This window comes from Psittacula echo (assembly GCF_963264785.1).
Source record: "Psittacula echo genome assembly, chromosome: 12".
In the NCBI taxonomy this organism is placed as follows: Eukaryota; Metazoa; Chordata; class Aves; order Psittaciformes; family Psittacidae; genus Psittacula; species Psittacula echo.
In genome coordinates this window covers 8,811,361-8,838,075 of record NC_137747.1, presented here as the reverse complement: position 1 = coordinate 8,838,075, position 26,715 = coordinate 8,811,361, and the positions used below count along the sequence as shown (strand labels likewise).

General features: G+C 57.2%; 1 protein-coding gene across 4 annotated transcripts; it reads right to left on the bottom strand.

Moving 5' to 3' along the window:
• Positions 1 to 4,298: 4,298 nt before the first annotated feature.
• Positions 4,299 to 23,843, bottom strand: UCKL1 (uridine-cytidine kinase 1 like 1). 4 transcript variants are annotated; one of them, XM_080627984.1, is made up of 15 exons: positions 23,772 to 23,843; positions 17,033 to 17,226; positions 16,480 to 16,586; positions 16,114 to 16,284; positions 15,862 to 15,933; positions 14,839 to 15,028; positions 14,170 to 14,231; positions 12,712 to 12,728; positions 7,373 to 7,471; positions 6,957 to 7,050; positions 6,665 to 6,727; positions 6,150 to 6,356; positions 5,729 to 5,836; positions 5,197 to 5,353; positions 4,299 to 4,658 (listed from the first exon to the last, which is right to left on the bottom strand). In XM_080627984.1, exons 1-15 carry the CDS (start codon positions 23,819 to 23,821, stop codon positions 4,582 to 4,584), a joined length of 1,668 nt encoding a protein of 555 aa, XP_080484110.1. In that variant the 5' UTR covers positions 23,822 to 23,843; the 3' UTR covers positions 4,299 to 4,581. The 4 variants fall into 4 exon arrangements, with proteins under 4 accessions (XP_080484110.1, XP_080484112.1, XP_080484109.1 ...); XM_080627986.1 differs by having other exon boundaries at positions 6,150 to 6,272; XM_080627983.1 differs by lacking the exon at positions 12,712 to 12,728 and adding an exon at positions 9,577 to 9,596.
• Between the last annotated feature and the right edge of the window lie 2,872 nt (positions 23,844 to 26,715).

The window sequence follows — 26,715 nt, the reverse complement described above, 5'->3', positions numbered from 1 at the left end:
GGTGAGTTATTGATAACACGGTGTTATTCCCCATGAGGTAATATTGAAGCAGCAGCAAGGAAAGTAGATGCAATAGTGCCACTTTCTGATGTGATTCCTGGGCACTGGGAAGTGAAACAGCACCTGAAGAGCTCCTGCAGCCGCTGGTGCTGCTTGGCAGGGATGCGGCACCGAGTTTCAAAGCATCTTTGATTTTAGTGGCTGATGAAGCAGATAAAACAGAAGGGGTAAGGATGGAAAGGAATGAGAGGAGCTGGGGCTGGCTGCTGAAAGCCACTGAACGCGCGTGTACTAAACCCTGTGTTAACTGAACCCCTGCCCGGCCCAGCACCCCCAGCCCCGTGTCCGCGTGGATCTGCTGTGGTGCTGCGGCTGTGGCCGGCCTTTGGCACCAAGCAGTTTGGTCACCAGGTTCTTGTCTCTGCCTGCACAAGGGCAGCGGGAAGAGCAGGGCGGCTGCACAGCCCTGGGCATGACTGAGACATCCATAGGGCTCCTAGAACAAGAGTCCCAGAACAGGGAGAAACGTCCTAAAACAGGGAGAAGCATCCCAAAACAGGGAGAAATGTCCCAAAACAGGGAGAAATGTCCCCAAACAGGGAGAAGCATCCCAAATCAAGGAGAACTATCCCAAAACCTGGGGAAGCTTCCCAAGTGCCCCCCTTAAAATCCCAAACGCTGGCAGCTCGAGCCGTGGCCACTGCAGCGGACCCCAGCTCTCTCCTGTGCTCTGCATCACTTCCTTGAGCTCCTCCCCAGCCCTTTCTCTCCACTGCTGCGGTTGTTCAGGTTAGGGGCCGGGGGGGTCCCAAATGAACCTTCCTTGGGTGCTTGCTGGGGTCAGATGCAGCCTTTTCAGTGTCCTTGGTGTTCACAAGTGCTGCTGTGAGCCTGGCCGAGGGCTGCTTTCAGGTGTGAGTTTAGCTTCAGGTGCTGGTGAAGCAGTTTCCAGCGGCCCCAGGTGAAGACGTCAGCGTCGGGCGCGCTGTGTGAGCATCCTGCCCAAGCACCCCTCATGCAGCAGCTTCAGAATAGCCCATTTTCCACTGCTGGTTTGATAGCGCCTTGTGCAGAACCCGCCCCCCCCGTGAGCAGAGCAGCGTCCTCAATGCAAACCCCGCCTTGTAACCTGGTTTATAACACACAGAAGTGAAGCTTTCGTGCAGTGATGGGGCAGGATTGTGCCTTGCAGAGAGCGGTTGGGGATGCTTTGCTGGGAGGCAGCAGCGCAGCCTGCTCCTGCAGTGAATGGCGGGGTTCTCAGATGAGTGATGGGGCGAGCGTGCAGGCTTCAGCCCACGGGTTCTGCCTCTTTCTGCACAGATAGGAAACAGCCTCAAAAGGAAGATGAGTCGTTTGTTCTGGCCTGGGTGAGCCCTGCCTTGCTTTCCAGCCCCACTGAGCCCACGAACAGGGCAGGCACCAGCAATGGAGATGCTCCAGGCAGTTTCCATGGGCTGGTGGGGATGTTTCATCTATTGCAAAGAAAACCAAAAGCATCCGCTGCAGAAAGAGAAAATGCAACCCGAAAGTTGTCCTCTCTCGGCTCCCATCTCGGAATGAGCGCGATGTCTTTGATGGTCAAGCAGATTTTGTTCTCTCTTTCTTTGGTTTTTCTCCTTTTTAACCACTCTGGTCTATTTTTAGTGAGGAGGGGATGGTGGTGAAGAGCCTCTGCTGCCCGTCAGGCCTGATGTGGTTTGGGTTGCTCCAGATGCTGCGCAGGAAGTCACACAAAGCCCATCCTGTGTCTGGAGGTGATGCTGAGACCAGGGTCCTGCATGGATGCGGTGACCTCCGGCTGTGGTAGGGGGATGTAGATGATCCCATGGGCAAGAAATCATGGAACCATGGAATGATTTGGGTTGGAAAGGACCTTAAAGCTCATTGACTGTCCCACGGGCAGGGACACCTTCCACTAGAGCAGGTTGCGCCAAGCCCCTTGAACACTGCCAGGGATGGGGCAGTCACAGCTTCCCTGAGCACCCTGTGCCAGCGCCTCAGCACCCTCACATCAAATACCTTTGGAAGGTGTTTTTGGCTGCTTTAATGGGAGAGCTGCAAGTGTGGCATCGCCTGAGTGTGCAATGAGACAAAAAGGGGTTTATTTCCCCCTGCCCTTCCTCCAGTGTCCCCATGTTTCGGGAGGAGGATGTGTTTACCATAGTAGCTGCTGTCCTGCATGATGCTCCGATGTGCTGCGCTGTGCTAACGGTCAAGAGGCAGCAAGCTGGAGCTGGAGCTGGGTGCGTGCCTCCAGTCAGGGTCTGGGGACCGGGCATCACAGCACAGCTCAACAGAGCGCCCCATTTACTCTCATTGTAGATGGTGTGACCCCCGTGGGCAGCACCGGTGGCCCCGGTGGGATGCCCCTCATGCATATCTGGGGAAGGGAGGAGCGCGTTGTGCTGCTGTCGGCAGCGGGCAGCATGGCTGGTGCGGGGAGCGCGCCCGCATCCCTCCCACACAGGGTTTCCGATGTGGTGATGCTGCCAGCGCCGCTCACAAACAGAGACTGAACCTCACAGCGATGGTTATGGTGTGGTGGGGGAGAAATGGCACGGTGGGGTCTCCAGAGCATGGCTGAGGGGAGCCGAGGTGGCTCCTGGGGATGATGATGGTGATGGGTCAAAGCCGCCAGAGACAGGGTTGGTGCTGAAGTCACCATTGGCACCTCAAGGAGGGAAGGGGAAGGTGCTGTGTTGAGAGATGGGAGCAGCCGGCCATAGGGGAAGTGCTGGTGTGGGCATGGGGCTGGGTTTGCTGAGGCAGAGCATGGCTGCGTGGTGGCCAAACCCGGGGTGAAATGTGGATGTGCTAAGGGAAAGTGTGGACGTGGTGAAGGAAAATGTGGATCTGCTACGGGAAAACATGGATCTACTGAGGAAAAACATGTACTGAGGAGAAGTGCAGAACTGCAGAGATAAACAGGGATCTGCTGGGGAAAGACGCAGACCTGCTGAGGACAAATGGAGAGCTGTTATGATGGGCTGCATCCATGGTGTTTGAAGGGGTTTGGGTGCGTGGACTGGGATGGAGGATGCTGCTTCCCCCCACTCTCCCTCCGAGGAAGTGTTGTGGGATCTTCACAGGGGGCAAACCCTGCTCAAGACCCATTCGAGGTCTTGAATCTCTCAAGGATGCTGCCGGCACTGCTCAAGCAGGGTCTGCTGGGCCTTTATGCATGGAGGACGACAGTGGCTTGAGCACGGTGTAGAAAGCAGCCACCGGCCCTGGGCTCCTCCATGTTCCTGGTGCTGCTGCCCTCATCCCATGGCTGCTCACCCTGTGCCCCGGTGCTGCCGCTCCGGCTGTGCCCGTGCTCAGGAGCTCTCTGCCACCTACACCAGGCACTGTATTTATCAGGCACTGATGAGTGCTGGGGCTGGCTCCGGGCACCTGCAGGGAGCCAGGTCTGTGCTGGCTCCTCAATCTGCTTGAGGATGTCTCCATTGCGGGCTCACCACACCTGAGCCCACACCGAGGTACCCCTGGGTCACTGCATGTGGGTAAGGAGAGCATCTCCCCCTCCTGACAGATAAACCCCTCTGGATCCTGCCCCGATGTGCCTCTTGGTACAGGGATGCTGCATTGGTGCTTTGAATCATGCAAGGAAGGAGCATCCTTGGTGATCAGCTACAGGGGTCAAAGCCTCCTCTGACTAAACCCATCTTGTGGGGCTGAGGTTGCTCGAGCCTGCTTACAGCTTCCTGGAGACCATCAGGAGATGCTCCTGCTGCCCAGCATGTATTGAGCAGCTCTGGTTCAGGATGAACAAGCTGCTGTTGGGAGAGATCTGTTTCACTTCGGCTGCTGAACTGGAACAGGGGCTTGGTGCTGCTTAAGCTAAAGAGTGAAGTGATCTGAGCTGACCTTCAGCTTCCTTGCAGCCGTGATGAGCTGGTACCAGCTCTTCTCTTGGATCTAGAGCATGGTATTGCCTTGCTGGTGTATGGCAGTGAAAGGAGGGAGCTGAGGAATGAGACTGGTGGCTTTTGAGCGGGGTTACCCTGTCCTTGCAGAGGGGTAGCGGGGAGCTCTCTGTTCCCACCAGCTCCCATGAGGTGGAGGCTCCCTCCCTGCCTCAGGAGCACCAGACAGAGCCAGCACATCCCATAGACAGGCTCTCCCTGGGGTGTAAGAGCTTCAGCGCTCACCAAGGAGAAGCAGCCACGAGGTGCCTGCCAGCAGCACACAGACTGAGCAGTGAGCACCAGTGCAGCCTGCACCCGCAGCATCGTCCCTCCCAGGGCGAGCGGGTTGTGGATCCTGCATGGAAGTGACGAGGAGCAGCTCCGTACCAGAAAAACCAGAGGGAAAAATTTATTCTTTTCCTTTATAAAATCTCTGCAATAAGTTATCTATAGGCAAGTATTTAAATTAAAATAAATTACCTCCGCTCTCTGCTGGGGCACAAACGAGGATCTGTGTGCTCTGAAAAAATAGGCCCTACATCTCCAATGGAAGAGCTGAAAAAAATATCTATGCTCGGTGAGAAGGGAGAACTCTGCAATGGGCTGAAGGGGTTAAGGTGCGGTGCTGAAGCTGCCTGGCCCATGTGGGGGGCACCTCCGCATCCAGCTAAGAGCTGAGAACATCTTCGTCGTCGCTCCAGTCCGGAGGAGCATCCGTGCCGAAGTACCGGTCACCGAAGTTCCCTGTGGGGAGGAAGGGAGATGCAGTCACAGCGCAGGGAGCACCAGGACCCATCCTCCTTGCCCCAGCAGGCAGGGAAACAGGAGCAGGTTTATCCGGCAGCTTGAGCAGCACCAGAGCTGGTGCAGCAGCAGAACTGGAGCAGCCCGGAGGCTGTGTTAGCACCCGTTGGCAGGGTGCTAAGCAAAGCAGAGGTGAGGACAGAAGAACACAGGGAGCTTGTTTTGGAGGAGCTTGGTGGAGGTGGCAGCTTAGGGAAGGAGGAGGGCACAGGGCTGCTCCCGGTGTCCCAGCTCGGCTTCTCCATCTGGGGCTGGAGGAGGAGCACGGGGAGCAGCTCCCTCTGCCACCAAGGCTACGGTTGCATCGATTCCAACACCCACATGGCAGCAGCACCCAGGAGAGGCAGTGGGTACCCGAGTCCAATAAGGAGCCCACACTTAAGCTGCTGCTGACAACCAGGGCTTCACTTCATCTGGTGAGTGGGCCAGAAGCACCAAACCCCCCCCAAAACCAGGTCATTCCTGCCCAGACACTCACCGATGCCAGGGATTATCCGGAAGAGGTCATTCACCTTCTTGTCCACAGCAGTGGTGATGATCTTCACCCGGGGGAAAGCATAGGCAACTGAGTGGACACCCATCTCTGCCATCAGCAGGGAGAGGAGGAAGATCTTGTCTTCTGGGACATCGTGATCCTACATAAAGGCAGAGACATGTTGGGGTAGGGGCATCTATGGAACTTTATGGCCCATTCCTCCAGTGAGCAGCATCCCAAGCACTCAATGGCCTTCCTGGAGCCACATCTTCTCCTCCCCTCTGTGGCCAGCTGGGGTTACTGATCGCAGAACCAAAAAACCAACTAAATCCCACCAGTTACTGCACAAGGATGGGGTGACTTGGTCAGCACATGGTTACAGTCACCCCAGCATGCACTGTCCCCATCACACCATCCTTCCCATGGAGGAACCAGTTTCACCCCACAGCCCCCCAGCATTGCTGTGGCTGATGTTCTGTGTGTTACATGGGAACAAACCCGCCTCCCCATGCAGCATTCCCAGTGTTCTCCATACCAGCAGCACCCGCACTGCCATCATAGCCGCTGCGCCGGTGGACACCGTGCAGTCCATCAGGATGACGTGGTCTTCACTGATGTCCTTCGGCAGCCGCAGGTAATGGAGCTGGGCAGGGCGAAAGGAGCAGCTTAGAGCCTGCAGGCGAACGGAACCAACCCGAGCCCTTCTCTGGCAGGGGTGAAGCCTCCTTCCTGCATCTCCACCTCCCAGACCCCAGCTTGGAGCCAGGCGCTGGCGCACGCGCTTGGACCACAAAGCGGCCCCTGCACGCACAACCCCGCTGGCACAGCCCACTTGAGAAGCTTTCAGCGCACTCACCCCCCGCCAGCACCAGCACTCAGATGGCTCAAGAGCTCTCAGGAACTCCCTGAGTCACCCCCGGCACGCACAGCATCGCCCACGGCGCCCCGGGCCCTACCTCCGGCTCGCCCGTGTTGCAGTTGGTCTGGATGAGGATGGTCCCGATGCGCACGTCCTTGCACACCGCGCGCAGCGCCGGCTCCATGGTCTCACCCGCGCGCAGGATGGACACCCCGGTGATCTGCAGCGCACAGGGATGGGGCGGGAGCTGCTCAGCACCCGTGCGGCGCGGGGGGCGTCTCATGGGCAACCCCAAAGCGCAGCCCTTCCAAGGGGGTTGTGTCAGTCCTGGTTCCCTCAGTGCAGAGGCAACAGCGGCACAGGGATGCTGCTGATGGCGCCTTGGCCGCTAACCATGGTCATGATAGCAAACACCAAACCCAGGCCTGATGGAAGCCCCATGAAGTCAAGGCTGTCCTTCCCCTGCATCAAAATGGCTTTCAATGCAACCCCATGGGGTATAATCATAGAATCATAGACTGGTTTGGGTTGGAAGGGACCTTAAAGATCTAGTTCCAATATAGTCTGAAATAGTGCTTTTTGATCTGAACAGTCCTTTCTGCTCCCACTTACTTGCTTCCCACTGTACGTCCTCCCTTCGTAGTCCTGTCCTTGAGGGGTCTGGACTGTGCAGCTCTACAAAAGCCACGTGAGAAGTGTTACCAGGGGCTGATGTAGCCCTCAGAAGAGGCACCCAGAGCCATGGCCAAGGGGAGCCTTATTCCACTCCACGAGGAAAAGGCTGGTACATGGGTAAGGCTGGAGGAGAAGCACCAGGACAATCCCAGCTCCCCGGCGGTTACAGGTTAGGAATGGGAGCGGGATCCCAGCGCCTGCTGCCTCCCAGCTACAGCCCGGAACCCACCTGGAACGGGAGCAAGGAGAGCGCGTGCTCAATCAGCAACCGCATCAGCCGCTTGGAGTAGAAGATGAACTCGTCCCTGCTGGTCTCCTTGTTCCTAGAGGGGAGGGAAAGGCACCGTGAGCCGTGGACCCAAGCGTGCCCCGGGGGATGCTGGCAGAGCCAGGGGCTGTGTGGATGAGCTCAACCCCTGCCCAGGGCCTTGTTTGCACGGGACCCATGGGAATTGAGTGGAAGTTTCAAGGTAGAAAGCAGAGAAGTTGCTGCCAGGGCCATGGAGCGCTCTCAGCACAGCTCCTCCACGCAGGACCACCATTGCCTGCCCCTGTCCCACGTCCCCAAGCTGCACAAGGTGGATGTGGGAGTCCAAAGCCCAGCCCCGTCCCACCCCGGGGCAGCCACGGCAGCGGGGGCTTTACCTGATGATGGTGTGCATGCCCCTCACCTGAGGGGTGCTCTTCAGCACGCTGAGGGTCTGAGGAAGGGGGTGGCACTGATGGGCAGAGGCCAGGGCGGCCCTGGAAAGCAAGCACAGGGTCAGGAGGTGCCTGGGCAAGGCTGGGACAGAGCGCACGGCCGGAGCCATCCTCCCAGATGTCATCTCCCACTGCAAACGCACACTGAGGCCATCCAGCCCTGCGATGGCAAAGGGACCTGCTGCCGGGAACGGGGCAGGTGGTCGGTGGAGCCAGAGGGACCCTGTGCACCAAGGAGCTGCCCTTCCCGCTGGGCATCGTAGTTTCCATTGGGAAGAAAGGGGAAGGTAAAATCAAACCCTTCTCCTGCTCCAGAGCCTTATCCCTGGTGGGTCCTGAACTGATGGGGTGAGGAGGGGCTGCTGTGGTTGTCTCTGCCCTACATGTGCCAGGTCTCACCAGGAACAGGACAGGAGCCGGGCTCACAGCGCTGGCCACGGAGCCAGGAATGAGCCCACTGCAGAGAGCGCCTGGTCCATTCAGGGACAGAACTGACACCAGATTGGGAACAGCTTCAAGACTTCAGGGCCGGCCAGGGCTGGCTCTGTGTGACTCATCCCCACATAACCAAGAGTGGAGCTATTCTTGGATCAAGGGAACACCATTCACTGGGAAGCGCACAATGGAGCCCCATTAGTCACCTCGCTCTTTGAGAGCGGTGTCATGAGATGAAGGTCACATCTATTTGGCTTCTACAGGGCTGGGCAGGATGGACAAGCAACTGTGTCTGGGAGGAGGGCTGGGGTCCGAAAGCCACACATCAGATCACACACGTGCTGCATCCCGGTCAGGGAGAGGCTGGGAGGAGAAGGGAGCAAACAGACGGAAGCACCAGGTGATTGAGGCTCACATCAAGCAGAAACCTGGGTTAATTGCACACACACAGAGGCACACAAGCAGGGAAGAAGACAGAGAAGATGACTGGCAGGAATGGAGGAGGGCAGGGCTGGATGACGTGAGGCCTCCATCCACGTAAGCCATCTCCTGGTCTTGGCCCACCAATACCAAACGAGACATTCCCACGGCCTGGGGGTACTTAAGGGCTCCTTGCTTTGGCCAGCTCCTGCGTGGCATCAAAGAGCCCCTATGCAGGGAACGCTCCTGAGAGCCGTGACAGCTCATGGCATGGGAATCGTGTTGGGACTGTGCTCCAAACACGGGCTCCTGCTGCCTGCAAACCCCATTGCCTCTTTGGGACAAGCAGCTCTCGAGGCCCTGGCCCTGCTGCCGTTGGAGTGAGCTCACTGTCAGTCACCAACTCCGGGTTAGCTGCCCTCAGGGATGCTCCTGCACCAGGGATGCGCTGCCGGCAGCTCCCTGCCTTCCCTCTGGCCTGGGGATGGATCCTGGGGCACAGCCCTGCCTGAACCCACCCCTGGGATGCAGAACCATGCAGCGGGTGAGGATCTGAGCCCTGTCTTTGGTAGAGGATGGAGCCTGTACCGGGGCTGTCTGCTTCTGGGGGGGGGGCAGAGACTGATCACATAGCACAGAGCCACACACTCATGGCCCTGATGGGTTTGCCAAGGTGACAAAGTGCTGCTGCCCAAACTAGAGGCAACCATAGGGCTGCCTCCTACCCATCACAGCCCTGAGCTTCCCATGGGCATCCCCCTATCACTGCCAGGTCCATGCCACGGCATCCCACCACATCACAGCCCCTCTCCTGCGGGGTCTCTGTGGGGCTTCAGGTGAGACATGGGGTGACCCGGCTCCTGCGCCTTGCTGCTGATGCCAGTGAGTGCTCCCTGCTCTGATACCAACCCTGGGTGCCTGGGAACACCTCTCCTGCATCCCGAGCTATCAACAGCCCCATGGGGAACGCTGCCACTGTTCTGTCACCCACCCCTTCCTACAACAGCCATGCAGGGACTGGTGCTTGGTGCTGGATGCAACCCCAACAGCAGGGAAGCACTTAGTGCTGTGGGCATCCCCACAGGGAACAGTAGCAGGTCCCATTGTTGGGGTTGGGATAAAGATGCTCTCTCCAGTCCCTCCACCCCGGTTTGTTCCACACAGCCCCAGCAAAGCAGGACCCTGTGAGCCATCCTCCCGGGTTAGTGCCGCGGTTCACAGCCCCTGTCCCCATTCCTGGTGTTAGTGGCACAACCAAAACCACTGCCGTTTGTTAGCGTTTGTCTCCTCACATATCCCAGCGCAGCTTCCTCTGGTCACCGGGTGGGAGGGATGTTCAGGGACACAAGACAGGAGACACGAGAGTTTAAAGGGAGAGGGACAAACGTGACATGAAACAAAGGAGAAAGCACCGTCATTAGTCAAAGGGGGGAAAGAAGCCCCGGCTGATCTATGGCTCCTGGACCTTCCTCATCGCCCTGCAGACCCCAGCGCTCCTCCCCTGGTGACCAAGTCAGGTCAGGGCTGCTCCCCATGGCTCCAATCCTGGCTCCATCTGCTCTCACCACCCCGGAGCCACGGCAGGGACATTGTCCCATCCCTGCAGCCCCGGCTGCAGCTCTCAAAGCCCGTATGGAAGTGCTGCAATCCCTTCATCCAACCTGCCCCGCATCCATGCGAACACATGTGGGTGCCCCCCTCCTGGAGAGAGGATCTGCTCCAGCACCGGAATGCCGAGAGCACTGGGAACACAGGGAGAAACCCAGCCCTGACCAGGGAAGGAAAACCTCCCTTCCCTGAGTGCCTGCCCCGGCATCACCACCCCTTGGAGATGGTGGAGCAGAGAGAAGAGCTCAGTCACCCTTCTATAACCGTGTTCCCTGTGGTGATACCCCACGTCCGGCCGTGCTGGGAGGGATGGAGGGAGCAGGTCGCTGCCACCACGCAGCCTGGTTTGAGAGTGATGCTTCCTGTCCCCACCCCAGGACCACAATGGAAAGTTGAGGCGGACAGCTCTGAGCATGTCAAGAACACGTTCCACTTCGGAAACTGATGTTTTCCCCCCCCAGAACAAAAGCTTTGAAGGTAAAAAAAGCCAGAGGAGAGAAAGAAACAGGGGAGAGAAAGGGGAGCCCATCTCTCAGGAAGGCTTCAGGGAACATCCTCGGCTCTTTGTTGAGCACGCTATCAAGCAGGAAGCAGACAAGAGACATCCAGCTACAAAGGAGCTAATGCAGTCAAGGCATTTCAAACAGGCACAGCGGCTGGCTTTCAGGGCTGACATTTCAAACAAGGGTTGTTAAACTGCGCCACGGGTTGATATTTAAAGACACAACTGGCAAAGGGCATGCCAAGCTGATCCAGAGCTTGGGAGGGGGGGAATAGTGATGGGAGAGGGGAATGGGCTGAAACCAGCTCTGGCTCCAGCAGCTGGGCTGGCTGCTGTAATAGCGCAGGAGGGATGGAACCAGGCTGGGAGCGCTGCGTCCCCGTGGCAGGGCTGCTCCAGGAGAAATACTCACCTGGGCATGGATGGGGAGGGAGCGCCTGTACGTAATGCCATGGTTAAACATGTGGGAAGCTGGGAAAGAAATATCCCAGCTGCCAGGACACTGAGGTCTGACCTGTGCTCTGGGGGAAACCGAGGAAAGCAAGGATGCTCCTCAGCAGGCAGCGATTACAGGAGGAGAACAAGGCTGCAGGTCCTTAAATGGCACCATTAAACTCCTTGGAATTCACCCGTTTGATCAGCTGGCAATGAGCGAGAGGAGCTCCCTGCCCATCCCAGCCACGCTCTGGGTCAGGAGAGGCAGCCAGGAGCACAAGGACCAGAGAAGCACCTGGGACTGGGAGCAGATCCAAGCATCCAGGTTTTATTCTACCAGCTACAAAGGCCTCACTGCGTCCCCAGGGCCACCGAAAGGCGGTGACATCAGAACAACAACCCTGACATTTAGATGAAACCATCCACGACAAGAGGACAGGGAATTGTTCTAGATGAAAGGCCCACGTTTGCCAAGCGCATCTCACTTCAATGCGTCTCCATCCACCTCGCTCCTCTTGGGAGCGCAGAGGAGCTGATGGGGAACCACAGCACAAGGATTCCAGGAGTGAAAACAGACTGGGTTGTGCAGGAATTTTCCTCCCAGGCTTTATGGCATAGGCATAAATAAAACCCTGAGCTTTAGGATATAAAACTGTGGCCGTGGTTATCCCAGAGTTACTTGTGCAGATCAGAGTTCCCGTTCCAAATTTGTTACCCTGAAACTACCAACGCTTACTTGGCATGCTATCAAATACCTGATCTAAGGTACACCTAAAAGTTACCTGCACTGAGTGCACTTTGATTAAAGAGGAGAATCACTGGAGAGAAAGGAATTTTATATATGTGTATATATATATAACACAAGTATATGTATATATACTTATATACCTATATACATATACACACATATACATACACACACACATCCGTCTACCCTTTTCATGTTATTCCTGCCCTTTTTAAAGCACCAGACTCCTCTCCATCCTAAAGAGCACCTTCCCACCTGCACCTGCAGACACCCAGGGAAGCTCTCACTGTCCGTATGTAAATGTCAGGCCCCATGTTGGGGTCAGACAAGCCAACAGCAGTAAAACAAAGCAGCCAGGCTGGAGCAGAAATAAGTCAAGCCCTTTCCTGCTCATCTCAGGTATTTTAAAAGCTTCTTGCATGGCCAATGTGAATTTTAGGGTTACTCGAGTGTCTCCGTGCAGCGATGGAATCTAAATGGAAACCCATTTGCAGTAACGCATCCCCTCTGCTTCCTACAAAGATACCTGGAAGCAAGAGAAATGCAGCCCCATCTGGATCCACGCGCTGAAGAGGCTGAGTAAATCAACGTGTACTTTACAGCATCCACCCGCAGACACTGCCAAATCAGGAATCCTGATGGATCAGGGCACAAGAGTTCTCTTTGTCCCCAGGCAGTTGCTGTGTGGCCTTTAGGCGCTGCAGGGAAGCGGGTACCTCTCTCCATGCTGAAGCTGGGTGTCAGTGGGCTTGGAGCTGAGCATCTCTGCATGCAGCAGGGATCCAGGGCTCCCACCACCCTCGAGCCACGTTGGTTAATCTATTAACTGATGGTTAATGATGGTTAACCACCAGGGATGGAGAATGGCTCTGATGGTGGGAAATAGAACAGAATCCCAGGACGCAAACCTCCCCGCTTGGGGGTCCCCAGCTCACAAACCTGGTCCTGGCCCAGCTTCAGGGCTCAATCCCTGCAGGATGAATACATCCCTAGGGAACATCCCTGTCCCTGCTGGTCCCAAAGACAAGGACAAGGCAGCTTCGGTCTCGACTGCAGGTCAGGGTTAGGCCAAGCACTGCCTGGCATTGGAAATGCCTCTGGCTGCACAGACAGGACAGAGTTAGGGGCTCTTACCTGACACTGAGTTCACGCTGCGGCAGCAACACAAAGACACAATGCAACCGGTATTAAGCATTGTCAACACCAGGGGCGATTCAAGACAAAAGAAAAGGAGAAATAGGAATATTTTCCTGCATTCCCATGTAGCCTTTTCCCCTTCTTCCCCTCCCCAGGTAAACGAAAGCCCCCCCCAAGCCAACCCCTCACAGCAGCACCCTGGGGAGGAGCTGCTGTGGTTGCTGGCTGCAGTGCCCAGCTATGGGTTTTCCTGGCCAGATCCCAGAGGATGGGTGAAACATCCATTGCCCATCTCCTGGCCTGTGCCCTCCTCATCCCGGTGCTAGTGACAACACCGGGGCTCTGATCCATGCTCCCATGACCTAGACTTTCAAAGCCAGCTTCCCAACCTGCCAGATCTCAGTGCTGTAAGTCCGGGCAGATGGAAGGTCCCAACCGCAGCCCTATGGAGCGTGGGATGCTCCGGGGTGGGGTCCTGCCAAGATGCCTTTGCCTAAGAGTGGTCCGTCCCTGAGGCATTGGGAAGCACGATGCTGCCATTGCCAGCTCCCATCCAAGGGCCAAGTGGCTCCTGCTGTCTGGGGGCTCAGAAAGCCCTGCAGGAATCTCGCTTTTTACTACTTCCAGGTGCTTCCAATTCCAGGTCATGCTCCTTCCATCGCTCTGAGCACCTTCACCACTGAAACATCCAAGCTACAAACATGGGGCAGGAGGTGTTGCTGCTCAGGGAACAGCAACAGGAACAACAGACTCAAACCACTGGTCAGGACTGGCCCAGGACACCCAAAAGATGACTTGTTAAAGCCAGTGATGGGGAAGTGATGGAGCATGTGCGTGGAGTAGGGCTTGGCTGTCAAACATGACAGGACTTTGGGGTTTGAAACCCATGGGCTGCACCCAATGCAGAAGTGGGAAAGTGGGCTCTTGACTGGCAAGACCGCAGCAGTGTCTGCAAGGGAGTGAAGAGGAAAAGCCAGAGACTGAAGTACTGCAGGGTTTGGGGTGATGCTGGCCCTGGGAGGGCGGCAGGCAGGGAGGTACATCACTCCCTGTGCAGGTACATCACTCCCTGTGCAGGTACATCACTCCTTGTACAGGTACATCACTCCCTGTGCAGGTACAACACTCCCTGTGCGGGTACCTTGCTCTCTGTGCAGGTACATCACATCACTCCCCTCACTGGAGGACGGCTGGTTTGTCCCCAGATGACCTGCTCTCAAAGGAGGGAAGGAATCTGCTGCTGGACCAGAAGAGCCCTGCACTAACCTGAGCACAAGGAGAAGGCAACCTCCTTCCCTGAAACACAGGGAGCAGGGCTGGGAGGAGTGCATGGGGACAGCACCGTGCTCACACGTCTGGAGCACAGGAGGAAGCCAAGCCATGACCATGGCACCCAGAGCACTGCCTCCTGCAGTGGCACCACTGTGAGCACCCATGGGACCAGGCAGATCTTACCTCCTCCAGCTGGCTGTGGACGTGCTGGACAATCAGGTCGATGGCCACCGTGTTTCCACTGCCTGGGGTGAACCAAAAGCAAGAGAGACACGGCCTGGTCAGGACATGGAGGTTTAGATATTAGGATCTAATTCTTCCCTGTGAGGGTGCTGAGGCGCTGGCACAGGGTGCCCAGAGAAGCTGTGGCTGCCCCATCCCTGGCAGTGCTCAAGGCCAGGTTGGAACCAGATGAGCTTTAAGGTCCCTTCCAACCCAGACCAGGCTGGGATTCTAAGAAGTCCCACACTGTGTTCAAACCCACTCCTTACCCTGCTTCCCCAAAGAACCCTTCCCTGGAAAAGCAGGAGACATTCCTGCTTCGACTGAGGGGTAAATTAAAAACTAAATGAAAATAATAAAACAAATAACAGTAAGAATAAATAAAATAATAAAAAGATTACTAAATTCTTATTTAGCAACCTATCATTGAAGTCACTTCCAGCTTTCAAACCACTCGGCTGATAGGGCAGGAGCCTGGTGAGGGAAACGTGCAGGTTTTCCCCTTGCAACCTGCTTTTGGCTAGTGTTTGGAGCCGCTTGGCTGGAGGGACCTTCCCTTCCCTTTGGCACCAGCAGAGCTACGGGCAGAGGGATGCGGTGTCTCTGGTCGCAGTGCGGACGGAGCGGTACCTCGCGGGACGACGATGTCGGCCAGGCGCATGGTGGGCTGGATGTACTGGTCGAAGGCGGGCTTCACAAACTTGTTGTACTGCTTGATGACCCCCTCGATGTCGCGGCCGCGCTCACTGATGTCCCTGCGCAGGCGCCGCACCAGGCGGATGTCGGAGTCCGTGTCCACAAAGATCTTCAGATCCAGGAGCTGAAACGGGCACAGACCCCCCCCACGCTCGATGGGTAACTCAAAGAGAGCTTCTCCACCAGCCACAACCTGAGCACTGAGCCCCATGCACAGCACAGCCCCGCTATAGCAGAGCTCAACTCTGATTTGCCTTGGGGAGCTTCGCTTCTGCAGCCCCTGGAACTGGCAAACACAAAGCCCTCACTCTCCCGACCCCTGTCCTCTTCCAAACCCCATCTCCACATCCAAGCAGCTCCCACACTTTGGATGCTATTAAAGAGCAAGGAGGAGACAAGGGAATTTAACACCCAGGGCACACTTCATCCCTAGCTTAACCCAGGAGTGCTGGCTTGTAACGCTGGGAGGGAGCCAAGCACAGGGGGTCCGCTCATGCCACTGTCCTCAACTGTGAGACGAGAGCAGGGATGCTCTTGGGAACTGCAGGGGGATTTTCCCAGCTGTCCACTGGAGGTCATCCTTGCTCCAGGAAAGTGCAACCCAATCAGCTTGGAAAGGAGGAAACTTCCTGGATGAGCTCAGCCAAGTCCCTGCTCCTGCAGCACTGCTCATGTATCCACATGATTTCCAAGAAAGCCTGACGTGCTGGATGAGCCCCTGCTAGGAACACCAGGCTTTGCTTCTGGCTGTGCATGCATCCAGCATGGAGGTGGGCTCCTTCTTATCTATGCACAACCATTGCCACAGACCAGGTCACGGCTTGCTCCTAGTACCTGGGAATGAATGGCTGAGACCAAGGTCTCTCACTCGGGACTCTTTGTGCTGCGGTACTGGGCTGCAGAACGGGGGCTGCAGCACTTGGGCTTCCCCAGGAGCAGCTCCAAACCCTTCCTCACCTTCAGGAGCTCCTTGTCTGCAAACGCCATGATGCCTTCAAAGATAATCACGTTGGCACCATACAGGGTTTTCTGCGGAGTCAAATGGATGCGGTCAGGCACAGAACACGTGTTCAGAGACATCCCACGCCTGGGAATCTCTCTGGGCTGTTAACGACTGTGACAGCTCATCCTCAAAATGCACCCACAAAATCCAGGGCTGGGGGGGTTCAGTTGTCACCCCCCTTGTCCCAGCCCCTCAGCATCCCGTACCCATTCCTTCTTCCGGCTGTGGGTGGTGAAGTCGTAGATGGGGATCTTCACGCTCTTGCCTTGCTTCAGCTTCTTCAGGGTGGCGATGATGAGGTCGAAGTCGAAGGCGTCGGGGTGGTCGAAGTTGAAGTCATTGCTGGCTGCCTGCTCCTGCTGCTGCTTGGTCAAGACCTGCCCATAGAGGAAAGGTCAGCACACGGGGCCATCCCCATCAGCAGCCCTCCCTTCCCACCACCACCCCAGCAACCTCTCCCTGTTTCCCAGGAACCAGCTGAAGGGGAAAACACGAGGCTGATGCTAAATCCACCTCGTGTTTCCCATCAGGATCAGCCCAAGGAGCATGGCTGGGACAAGGCGCAGCCTCACCTTGTAGAAGGAGTCCATGGACAGCAGAACCACCCAAGGGACATCGAGAGCCTCAATGATCATGGTGGCCACTGTGGTCTTCCCAGAGGCGCTGCCTCCTCCCAGGCCTGCCAGGGGAAAGGGGATGAAGGCACCAACCCCAAGCACGGGCTAGAGCCCTGGTCCTGCTCTGCTGCACTGGGCTGGAGGAACACCCGAAGAGGGACAGCATCAAACCAGAGATTATCCCTGAGGATGCCGAGCGGCGCAAGCTGTAACTGCCAGCAATGAGCACAGCAAAGGCTGGGAACCCTTTCAGCGGAGCCCTGTGTAACAGGGGGAGAGCTGGCACCAGAACCAGCCCCGGCAACAAGAGGAGAGGGAACAACAAGCACAGATCATGGTCTGCCCAGTGCCTGCTATAACCCATCACCCCCATCTGCAAGCTCAATCCCACAGCTCACCCTCAACGCTGCACTGACCACGGGCACCCTCCCTGCAACTCATGGCCTGGAACCTGGAGCCAAACCTCCTGGTTGTGGGGCAGGAATCCCCTCACACTGCCTCTACCTACCTATGACGAAGGCCTCTTTGGACTGTGTGCCATGCTCGTTGTACCAGGGCGGCCGCCCCGCTGTGTAGATGGTCCTCTTGCTGGTCCGCAGCAGCGGGGGCTCCGACTTGCACTGGCTCGTGGTCCGCTTCCGAGGGGGCTTCGTGGAGCCCACGGTTGGGTACAGCCGGTCCAGGGACTCGGCGCTGCTGTTGCTGGGGATGAAGAGAGGAAGGAGCTCGGTTACCAGTGGTGGGGAAGGGGCTGCGTTCCTGGTGCGTTGAAGCAGGGTCTTTTTGGGATCGCATGCTGCACGGGTGAGGGATGCAATGGAAAAGGGGGAGAAGCAACCGCACCCCCGCTGCAGCGCTGCCAGTGCCCACCCCTCTGCGATCCCATGGCAAACATCATGGAATTCTCGTACAGGACCAGTTTGAACCTGGAAAAGGCTCAACACAAGCATCACTTCCTGCAGCCCTACTGCTTGGGGACCATCTATGTTAATGAACACACCAGTGAGCTCTCTAAAGCACGGACAGGTGCTATTACAGAGGGCAATAACCAGTCCCGATGTGCTAAGGGTCCTTTCTGGGGGATGGAAGCCAAACACACAAGCTGCAGCTCATCCACCCTCACCCCCCAAGCACTCCCCACTCTGAGCGCTCCATTCCCACCCAAACCTCTCATTCTCCCCCCCACTTTAGGCCTGAACCTAAGGGCTGCCAAGTGCTTTGCTGTGCTTGCTGAGCACCGAGCACACCGGAGCCCTGAGCCCGCTGATGCCTCCCTCTTATCTCCGCTCCCACAGCAGCCCCATGAAGGGAGAGGTACAAAGCAGCCTGCGGAGCCCGCTCCAGCTTGGCAGTGGGACAGCAGCAGCGGGAGGTGCTTGGTGTCCCCTGGCCAGGAGATAAGCACGGGCACGGGGGGGGTTATTTATACCAGCTCCTGCTCCTCCCCTGCTCACCAAGGGCCGTCTCCTCCCTATGAGAAGGGCCAAAGGGCTCTCCCTGCTCATGCAGCTCCTCTGCCCATCCATGACAGGGCTGGAAGTGAAACCAGTGCAAGGTCAGAGCATGGGCACCGCAGGCTTCAAACCCGGCACGGGCTGGTACAGCTCTGTGGGGCTTTTTGCTCTTAACAGGGCTTAAAGTGCAGGGCTTTGCAGATTCGGGGTTGGGTTTAAGCCGGGTTGGAATGGAGGTTAATTCCCTTCCCCTCCCCCAGCCTTTTTTAGGGTGATTTCAGATAAAACAGAAGGTTTGAGAGCAGCCACCTACAGGACGGGATCCCAGGATGGGATATCTCTGATCAAGATATATCTCCTGATGTATATCATGATATCTCCTGCTCTGACCAAGCAGGATCTCCCAGCATGCGATGCCCGCCTTCCAAACAAGCACATCTCCGGCCTGGAGACAGGGATTCATTGGGATTTGCTGAGCTTCTGCCTCTGCACTGGGCACCCCAAAAATCACTTCAGAGGGACACGGACCTGCTTGAGTCAGCCCAGAGGAGGCCATGGAGATGCTGCAAGGGCTGGAGCAGCTCTGCTCTGGAACCAGGCTGAGAGAGCTGGGCTGGGGCAGCCTGGACAAGAGAAGGCTCTTGAAGGGGAGACCTGAGAGCAGCTCCAGTGCCTAAAGGGGCTGCAGGAAACCTGGAGAGGGGCTTTGGACAAGGGCCTGTAGGGACAGGCCAAGGGGAATGGCTTTAACCTGCCAGAGGGGAGACTGAGATGAGCTCTTAGGCAGAAGCTCTTCCCTGTGAGGGTGCTGAGGCGCTGGCACAGGGTGCCCAGAGAAGCTGTGGCTGCCCCATCCCTGGCAGTGCTTACTCCGGAGAGCATCCCGAGCATCCCACAGTGCTTGCCTGTCACATGGAGACCGGCAGCATTCCCAGAGGAAATCCAGCTGAGCAGCCCCAGGCTCCGGAGTAGGCGCATTCCCAGGAGAGGGGCAGGGACACAGATGAGAGGAGCCGGTTTATTTCCTGGTAAACAACTGTGTTTGTGTCACCTCTGCTTGCATCAAGCCAAAACGATGCCTGCATGCAGCGGTGGCTGATGTCAGCCCCGTGATGGGGACAGCGAACAGTGCCTCAGTGCTGCTGGTGGGAGACTGGAACACGCGGTCTGGGTTTGCTCCTCCGCACACAGAAACCCCAGGAGGTTTTCCTGATGGTGCTTGTTAAAGCCATAGGATCATGGAATGGTTTGGGTTGAAGGGACCTTAAAGCTCCTCCAGCTCCAACCCCTGCCACAGGCAGGGACCCCTTCCACTGGAGCAGCTTGCTCCAAGCCCCTGTGTCCAACCTGGCCTTGAACACTGCCAGGGATGGGGCAGCCACAGGGGAAGAGTTTCTGCCTAAGAGCTCATCTCCATCTCCCCTCTTCCCTATTCCAGGACTTGCCAGGCTTGGCTCCTTATCCAAACACTTCAGGACTTCACCCAGCTCCAGTTTTACAGATCTCTGCCCGCAGCATCCCTCCTATACAAGACGTGGATACTCTACACCCCCAAGCAGCCCTGCCCATGATCTATGGCAGACAACCCGGGCCGTGGGGAGGCTGTGGGGCTGCAAAGGTCACTTTCTCCTAATGTTACACTGGAAGCATTGCAGATGCTTTCCAAGCCTGCCTTTGCCAGGAAGGGCCTCTCTTCCCCTCTGAAGGAACGGCTCATCCCAACCATCCCGCTTGGCTGTTTCTTCCTATTGCTTTACAAGCCACAAAGCCCATGCAATGCCCCTACCTGCAAGTAAAGCCCCCAGAGGAAGGGCCTCTCTGTTTATAGAGGAAGGCAATGCTGTTGCTCTACCCAAAGGGTGGTCCCTGTCCCATGCACCCCTTCCCTGGGTACCAGCAGCACCACCCAGCAAGGTGAATGTGAAGCAAGCATCTCCTTGGGCTTGGTAACTCCTCTCCTGTGAAGCCTTCCTGGCTGGCAGCATCTCTCCCCAGTCTGTCCCTTCAGACCCTTTGCCTTCCCTACAGCTGCTGGAGGGTGCCAGGAGGAAGCCTGATCCCATGGGATGCTCAGTGGTGGGGTCTGAGGGAAGAGCTTTGCTCCCACTCAACCCAAGCATGGATTTACTGGGGTGAGAGGGGCACCGCTCTCCCCTTCCCACCACATTCCCATCCCTGTGCCCTCCATGCCAAGTCTCCCTGCATCCCACCACCCTCCAACCCCGACCATCCTGATCCGTGCTGGGTGAAGGGGAAAAGCAGCAGGTCCCACCAGATCCCATAAGGAAAAACGGCAAAGCCCCAGACGTGAGCTTGGAAGCAAACGGCAGGGCCCATCCTCATCCCTGCACTCCATGAACACCAACCACGCACCCACCCCTCCAGATCCTCCATAGAGCCCCAGCACCGAACTGGCTTCACCCCATGTCCCATGGGAAGCTGATCCTTCCCTTGGCTGCTGCCTGCAGGGAAGCAGGACCAGGACACAGGGGTTGGCTCCAGCACGCAGGGGCTGAAGGCAAAGGGGTGAAACCCATCAGAGCCCCTCCAAACCAAGGCAGGAACTCACCCACCATCCGTGCCGAGGGCCCAGCACCCCGAGATGCGGACACTGGAGAAGGCAGGGGGGCTGCTCATGTCCCCAGCAGGGCTTCAGGGGGTCACCCCCTGTCCCCCAACCTCCTGCTGCTCCCGGTGCGAGGGGACAACGGGGGTCCCTGGTGAACCTCGGCGCACGGAGCCATGCACAGGAGGGTCCCCAAGGCACGGGGACAGGCACAGACCCCCCCCAACAGCTCCGGGGAGGTCAGGGATGGAAGATGGAGGAGGCAGGAGGCGGCGGCGGGAGCGTCGCTGCTGTGGCTGTGCAGTGGCCAGCGCGCATAAGAGGATGGCTTAACCCCGGATTACGTTCATTACCTGATATTAATAGCACTGGCTTGATTAAAGACAAAGCAGGGGGAGGGGGGGGGTGAGGTGATGCCTCCCCTCGCCGCCCTTTGCACAGGGCAATAAACACCAACGCCCCCCCCTTGCTCCTCTGCATCCTGGGATCGGGCTCGCGCGGCTCCCTTTGGATGTGGGGGGCTCTGTGGGGACGGTGCTGCCCCCCACCCGGTGAGTGCATGGCTATGGGGAATGGGGAGGAGGAGGCTGAAGGGGCGGATAGTGCGGGGCGGGGATGCAGGGGAGCCCCCACCAGCACCCCACATCCAGTCTATGGAGCCCAATGAGGCTCAGGGTGCTGCTGGGGTGGGGTTTGGAGCAGGGTTTACCCCACTCCCATAGATCCCAGCAGAGGCAGATCCATCTGGGACCCCCCCCCCGGAGCTCAGCTCCCAAGGGAAGAGCTGCCCCACACGTCCCCTCGTCCCTGGGATAAACAAGTGGGTGAAACTCAACACTCCCGGGCTAAGAATAACGTCCTGCTGGGTGCTGAGCCCTGCAGGATGCCCCCCCCCGCATCCTCTCCCTGTGCCAGGCAGGGCAGGGAGCCCGGCACCCAGTGCCAGCAGCACCCGGAGCTGGACACGGCCAGGGTGGGCATGGAGACCCCCATAGGGACAGGCCAAGGGGAATGGCTTTAACCTGCCAGAGGGGAGACTGAGATGAGCTCTTAGGCAGAAGCTCTTCCCTGTGAGGGTGCTGAGGCGCTGGCACAGGGTGCCCAGAGAAGCTGTGGCTGCCCCATCCCTGGCAGTGTTCAAGGCCAGGTTGGACACCAGGGGCTTGGAGCAACCTGCTCCAGTGGAAGGGGTCCCTGCCCAGCGCACCCACCAAAGAGGGGTATGGGGAGGATGCTCCCCACACTCAGCATCAGCAGAGGTGAAGGCCTGGGATGGGGCAAAATGGGGAGAAAACCCTTTCCTCCTCCTCCTCCTGGTGTTCCCGAGGCCGGGAATACGTGCTGCATCCCGGTGTCCTCAGCAAACCCCTGCTGACCACAGGCAGCACCAGCCCTCTCCTGCTCCTGCCCAGCAGCAGGACCCGCAGAGGAGAACATCACCCAGAGCACATGTGGAATGAGAGCGCTGACGGAGGCCAGGGACAAGGGGCTGGACCCTCAGCAGGGGCTGCAGGAGGAGCGGGATGAGGAATGGGAGCAGTGAAGTGAGCAAAGATCAAAGGAACCTTTTCCCATCCATGATTTCACTCGGGCTCCCCCCCTTTCCCTGGAAAAGCTCCTTCAGAAGTTCAAGAACACAATTCCCTTGGGAAGCAATTCCCATTCCTTCTCACGGAAGAAGCAAAAGACAAGGGGCAAGGAGCCTGGAGGCCGGGAGCCCTTCCCAAGCAGACATTGTTCCTTATCGCACGCTCCCTGGAGCCTTTTTTCCTGCCTTTGTTCCAAAGCTCCAAGTGATGGGAGCAGCATTCCCAGCGCTCACTCGACATCCCAGACAGGGATGGGAATCTCCTACACTGGCTCCAAACCCCAGCAGTGACCGAGTCCCCCTCCTGGCATGAGCTCCTCTGTAAATCTCTGCTTCCCAATTCCCTTTCACATCCCTGAGCTCCTCCACAGGCCAAAATTCCTGGTTTTTGGATGTTTTTTTCCTTCTAGACGATTTTTAAGCATGAATCCGGCCTTTCTATTTGCAGCCTCCAGGAACTGGGCTTAAAACTGGGAGAAATAGGAAAGCCAGCACAAAGGCTGGGTCCCCTCATCCTTAAGGTGATGGGAAGCTGCTCACTGGGCTTTCCTTGGGATTTAAGGATCATTTTGGTCCCTATAAGCCATATATTGTAACCAGGAACCCCCTGTGCAGGGATCTGAGTGAGACAGGGAGGGATCCCAGCACTCTGTGCGCAAGCCAGGCCAAAGAGGATGATGTGCAGGGAGTCCATAAGGAAAGGCTTCAGGAAGCCCTAGGTGTTGGGATGGAGGAACTTGCCCAGGGGATGGAGGGACACAGCCATGGGATGGAGAAACTGAGCTGTGGGATGGAGGCACCCATGCAAGGGATGGGGAAACACAGGAATGGGATGGAGGAATGCAGTCATGGGACGGAAGAACCCACCCAAAGGATGGAGAAACACAGTCATGGGATAGAGGAACACAGCCATGGGGTGGAGAAACCAATCTGTGGGATGGAGAAACTGGGCTGTGGGATGCAGAAACACAGCCATGAGATGCAGGAACATAGCCATGGGATGAAGAAACCCATCCAAAGCATGGGGAATATGCCCAAGGGATGGAGAAACCAAGTTGTGGGATGGAGAAACCAAGCTTTGGGATAGAAACTCATCCAAGGGATGGAAGAACACAGCCACGGGATGGAGAAACATAGCCATGGGATGGAAGAACATAGCCACGGGATGGAGTGACCTGCCTACCACTCCACAACCATTAGCTCCAAGGTGATGCCCAGTTGCCCCTTGATGCCAACCCAGTCCCAAACCCATCCAACACAGCTCCCAGTTGCCCCCACAGACACATAACTGGCATAGATGGGGTGGGTTTTGGGTGGAAACCACGCAGTTTCAGCTCCGCTAACAGCACCTCGTGCTTGTTGCAGCAAAAACCAAGAGGGAAAACGCCTCTAAACGCACTAAAGAACAGGGAAATAAACGGGATTGGGGGGGAATGAATGGGTGGGGAAGAAGGAGAAGGGGTTTGGTGCGGGAATAGGAAGCAGCGATGGGATGGGGAGGCCCCATTCGCGGAAGTGGCATCGGGGGGACGGGACCGCGATCGCAACGCCCCGGAGCCGCCGAAACGGCGGCTCCGGGGCGTTGCGATCGCGATCCCGTTCCCGAACGGTTGCAACGGGTCCGGGTTCGGGTCCTTACCTATCGCGCGGCTCCGCTGGAGCCCCTTCGGCCACCGGGGCCGCGGCCATGGCGCTACGGGGATGGGCGGGATCGGGGCGGACGGAGGCGGAGCTGCCGCGGGGATGTGCGGGATTTGTAGTGCGGGGATGGGGACGCGGGGATGGGGCGGGAGAGGGGCTTAAGGGGCAGTTATGGGGTGTTGTGGGCATGGATGGGTGCTGTGGGGTGCAGATGGGTGCTTTGGATGGGGGGTGGTTTGGGCATCGATGGGTGCTTTGGGTATGGGTGGGTGCTGTAGGATGCAGATGGTGTGGGCATGTTTGGGTGCCATAGGATGCAGATGGGTGCTATAGGGTGCAAGTAGATGGTGTGGGCATGTTTGGGTGCTTTAGGACGCAGATAAGGGCTGTAGGGTGTATGTGGGTGCTGTGGGCATGGACGGGTGCTGTAGGATGCAAATGGGTGCTATAGGGTGCAACTAGATGCTGTGGGCATGTTTGGGTGCCATAGGATGCAGGTGGGTGCTGTAGGGTGCAAGTAGATGATGTTGGCATGTTTGGGTGTGATGTAGGATGCAGATGGGTGCTGTAGGATGAAAATGGGTGCTGTGGGGTGCAAGTAGATGATGTGAGCACGTTTGGGTGCTGTAGGATGCAGACAGGTGCTGTGGGGTGTAGGTGGGTGCTGTGGGCCATGGGTGGATGCTGTGAGCATGAGTGGGTCCATGGTCCTCATGATCCTCTGGGAAACATGGAATGAGTGATCACCAACACGGAGCTCAACCTGGGGCTTACCTGGATCTGGAATCAAGGCAGACGTTAGGAAGAGAAGGGGGATTTATTCCCATGCTGTGGGTGCTCAGGGGGTGCGCTGGGTCCCACAGAGCAGAGCTGGGACATGATGCTCTGTTGCATCAGGGACAGACTGGGGGGGGGTGTGACATGAGATTAGGTGCTGTGTGCACGGTAATGCCGCACGTACCGAGCTCCCCATCCCTGTTTTGGGATACACCAGGATACTCCCTCAGCCACCCCCTGAGGAAAGCGAACCCCCTCGGATCCCACTCCCAGCCCTCCAATGACCTGCACAATAACACTGCTGCTGCTGCTGCTGATACAAAATCCATACCCATTTATTGATGGAGCTGTTCAATACATCCAGCCCAGCGCCCGAGCGCGGCTGCACAGCACTGAGGAGGGGTCCAAGGTTACCAAAAACAGAGCATCACAAACAGGGAGTTTAGTATAAGATACTTTTACTGTTAAAACAATTCCATCTTTTTGCAAATAAACACTTTTTTTAATATATATATTTATATATTTATATATATGGTTACAAGTGATAAATTGGAATTTTTTTCTATTTTTTTCCTTTTTTTTTCTCACCCCCCCCCCAATACACTTATGCACTAATAACTGGCACCGACGAGAGACATCCGGCTGTGCCGTGGGATGGGTGGCTCCAGGAGGGAAAGAAAAGAACAAAACGCTCCCAAAACGCTCCCAATGCCCCTGGATGCGATGCTCCGGGATGGAGCAGCTCCAGCTCCATGGGGCTGCCCATGCCCGGGGGTGCTGGGGGGTGTCTGCCCCCCATTTACTTACCATGACCGAGCCCATGGGTCCCACCACGCCGCCCTCCCCAGCATCCCTCTACCCTTGTTGGCTTTGTATTAGCCCCATAGCACTGAGGACATGGGGGGGCCTAGACCTCAGGGTCTGCAAACCTCCATGGACAAGGGGATGGAAGGGGAAGGATGTGTTTGTCCCTTTGGATTAAGGTGAGGTTCTCCCCATGGTCACTGCCTCACTGGGAGCATCTGAATAGGCACAACCCACAGTCTCTGCCCTCATGCCATGGGATGGGTATTCCCAGCATCACTCCGGAGCCTTCCATGGCCAGGCAGGAGGGTAAAGGGTGTTCCATTGAAAGGCAGCGATGGGAGAACACATCCCTCTGTGCGTGACAGGGAAAAACAGCTTTTAAGGGGAAAAATATACCCTGAAGATTTCACTTCCTCCTAAAAGCTCCCATTTGACCACAGGAGGCTGAGGAGCATTCCCAGCTCCGAGGTGATGCAGACAGCATCTGCACCCGGACCACCATTCCCATTGCCCGTTAATGACATGTTAATGGGAATCGAGCCCTGTGCTGTGCCCAATGGGAGGTGGTGGGGATGGATTACAAGGTGAACATCCAAACCCACAGCCTGGTCACCCAGGGCAAGGGCAGGGAACTTTGCCAGGGGGTTTCCCCCATGGTGGGACATGGGTTTGGGATGCAGCGGCTCCCTCCACTCCTCCATGGAGGTTTCAATGCCCAGCTCCATGTCTGGTCCTTGGCTCTGCCCATTCTCCCCTTCCTGTACACCCAACAGCCACAGCTCACACCCCGAGCATCCTCCTCGAGTCCCTCACACCGGCCCTTCCTGCAATCACTGCCCTGGCACAGCCCAGGACAGTGCCATCACGTCCCCATGGTGACAAGGACCAACACAGTTCTGAGCACATGGGTCCTGCTGCTCCCAACCTGCTCCCTTCCCAGCGGGGCAGGATTGGTCCCAGCATCACCACCAAAACAGATCGGATGAAGCACAAGCAGCAAAGCAACCAACGGAGCTTCCTCACCAATTGCTCCAAAGCCCGGGAGCTGTGCCTGGAGCAGGAGCACTGGCTCCCTTGGGAAGAGCCCTGGCTTCAAACACACCATCCGCTGTGGCTGCCCCATCCCTGGCAGTGTTCAAGGCCAGGTTGGACACAGGGGCTTGGAGCAAGCTGCTCTAGTGGAAGGTGTCCCTGCCCGTGGCAGGGGTTGGAACTGGAGGAGCTTTAAGGTCCCTTCCAACCCAATCCATTCCATGACTCCGATTCCATGCTGTGCCAACCTGCCCCTGGAGAAGGATGTTAATCACAACTGAACGGCTCCTTGGAGCAGGGAAATGATCCCGAGCCTCCAGTGCCTG

What these genes read in the sequence shown, in the direction of transcription:
- UCKL1 (XM_080627983.1), bottom strand. Translation starts at nt 23,821, where the DNA reads ATGGCCGCGGCCCCGGTGGCCGAAGGGGCTCCAGCGGAGCCGCGCGAT. An exon ending in GGCATGCACACCATCATCAG is followed by an intron (nt 7,051 to 7,372) that starts GTAAAGCCCCCG and finishes CCTCCCCTCTAG; the next exon opens with GAACAAGGAGACCAGCAGGG. An exon ending in TCTCCTTGCTCCCGTTCCAG is followed by an intron (nt 6,728 to 6,956) that starts GTGGGTTCCGGG and finishes TGGCTTTTGTAG; the next exon opens with AGCTGCACAGTCCAGACCCC.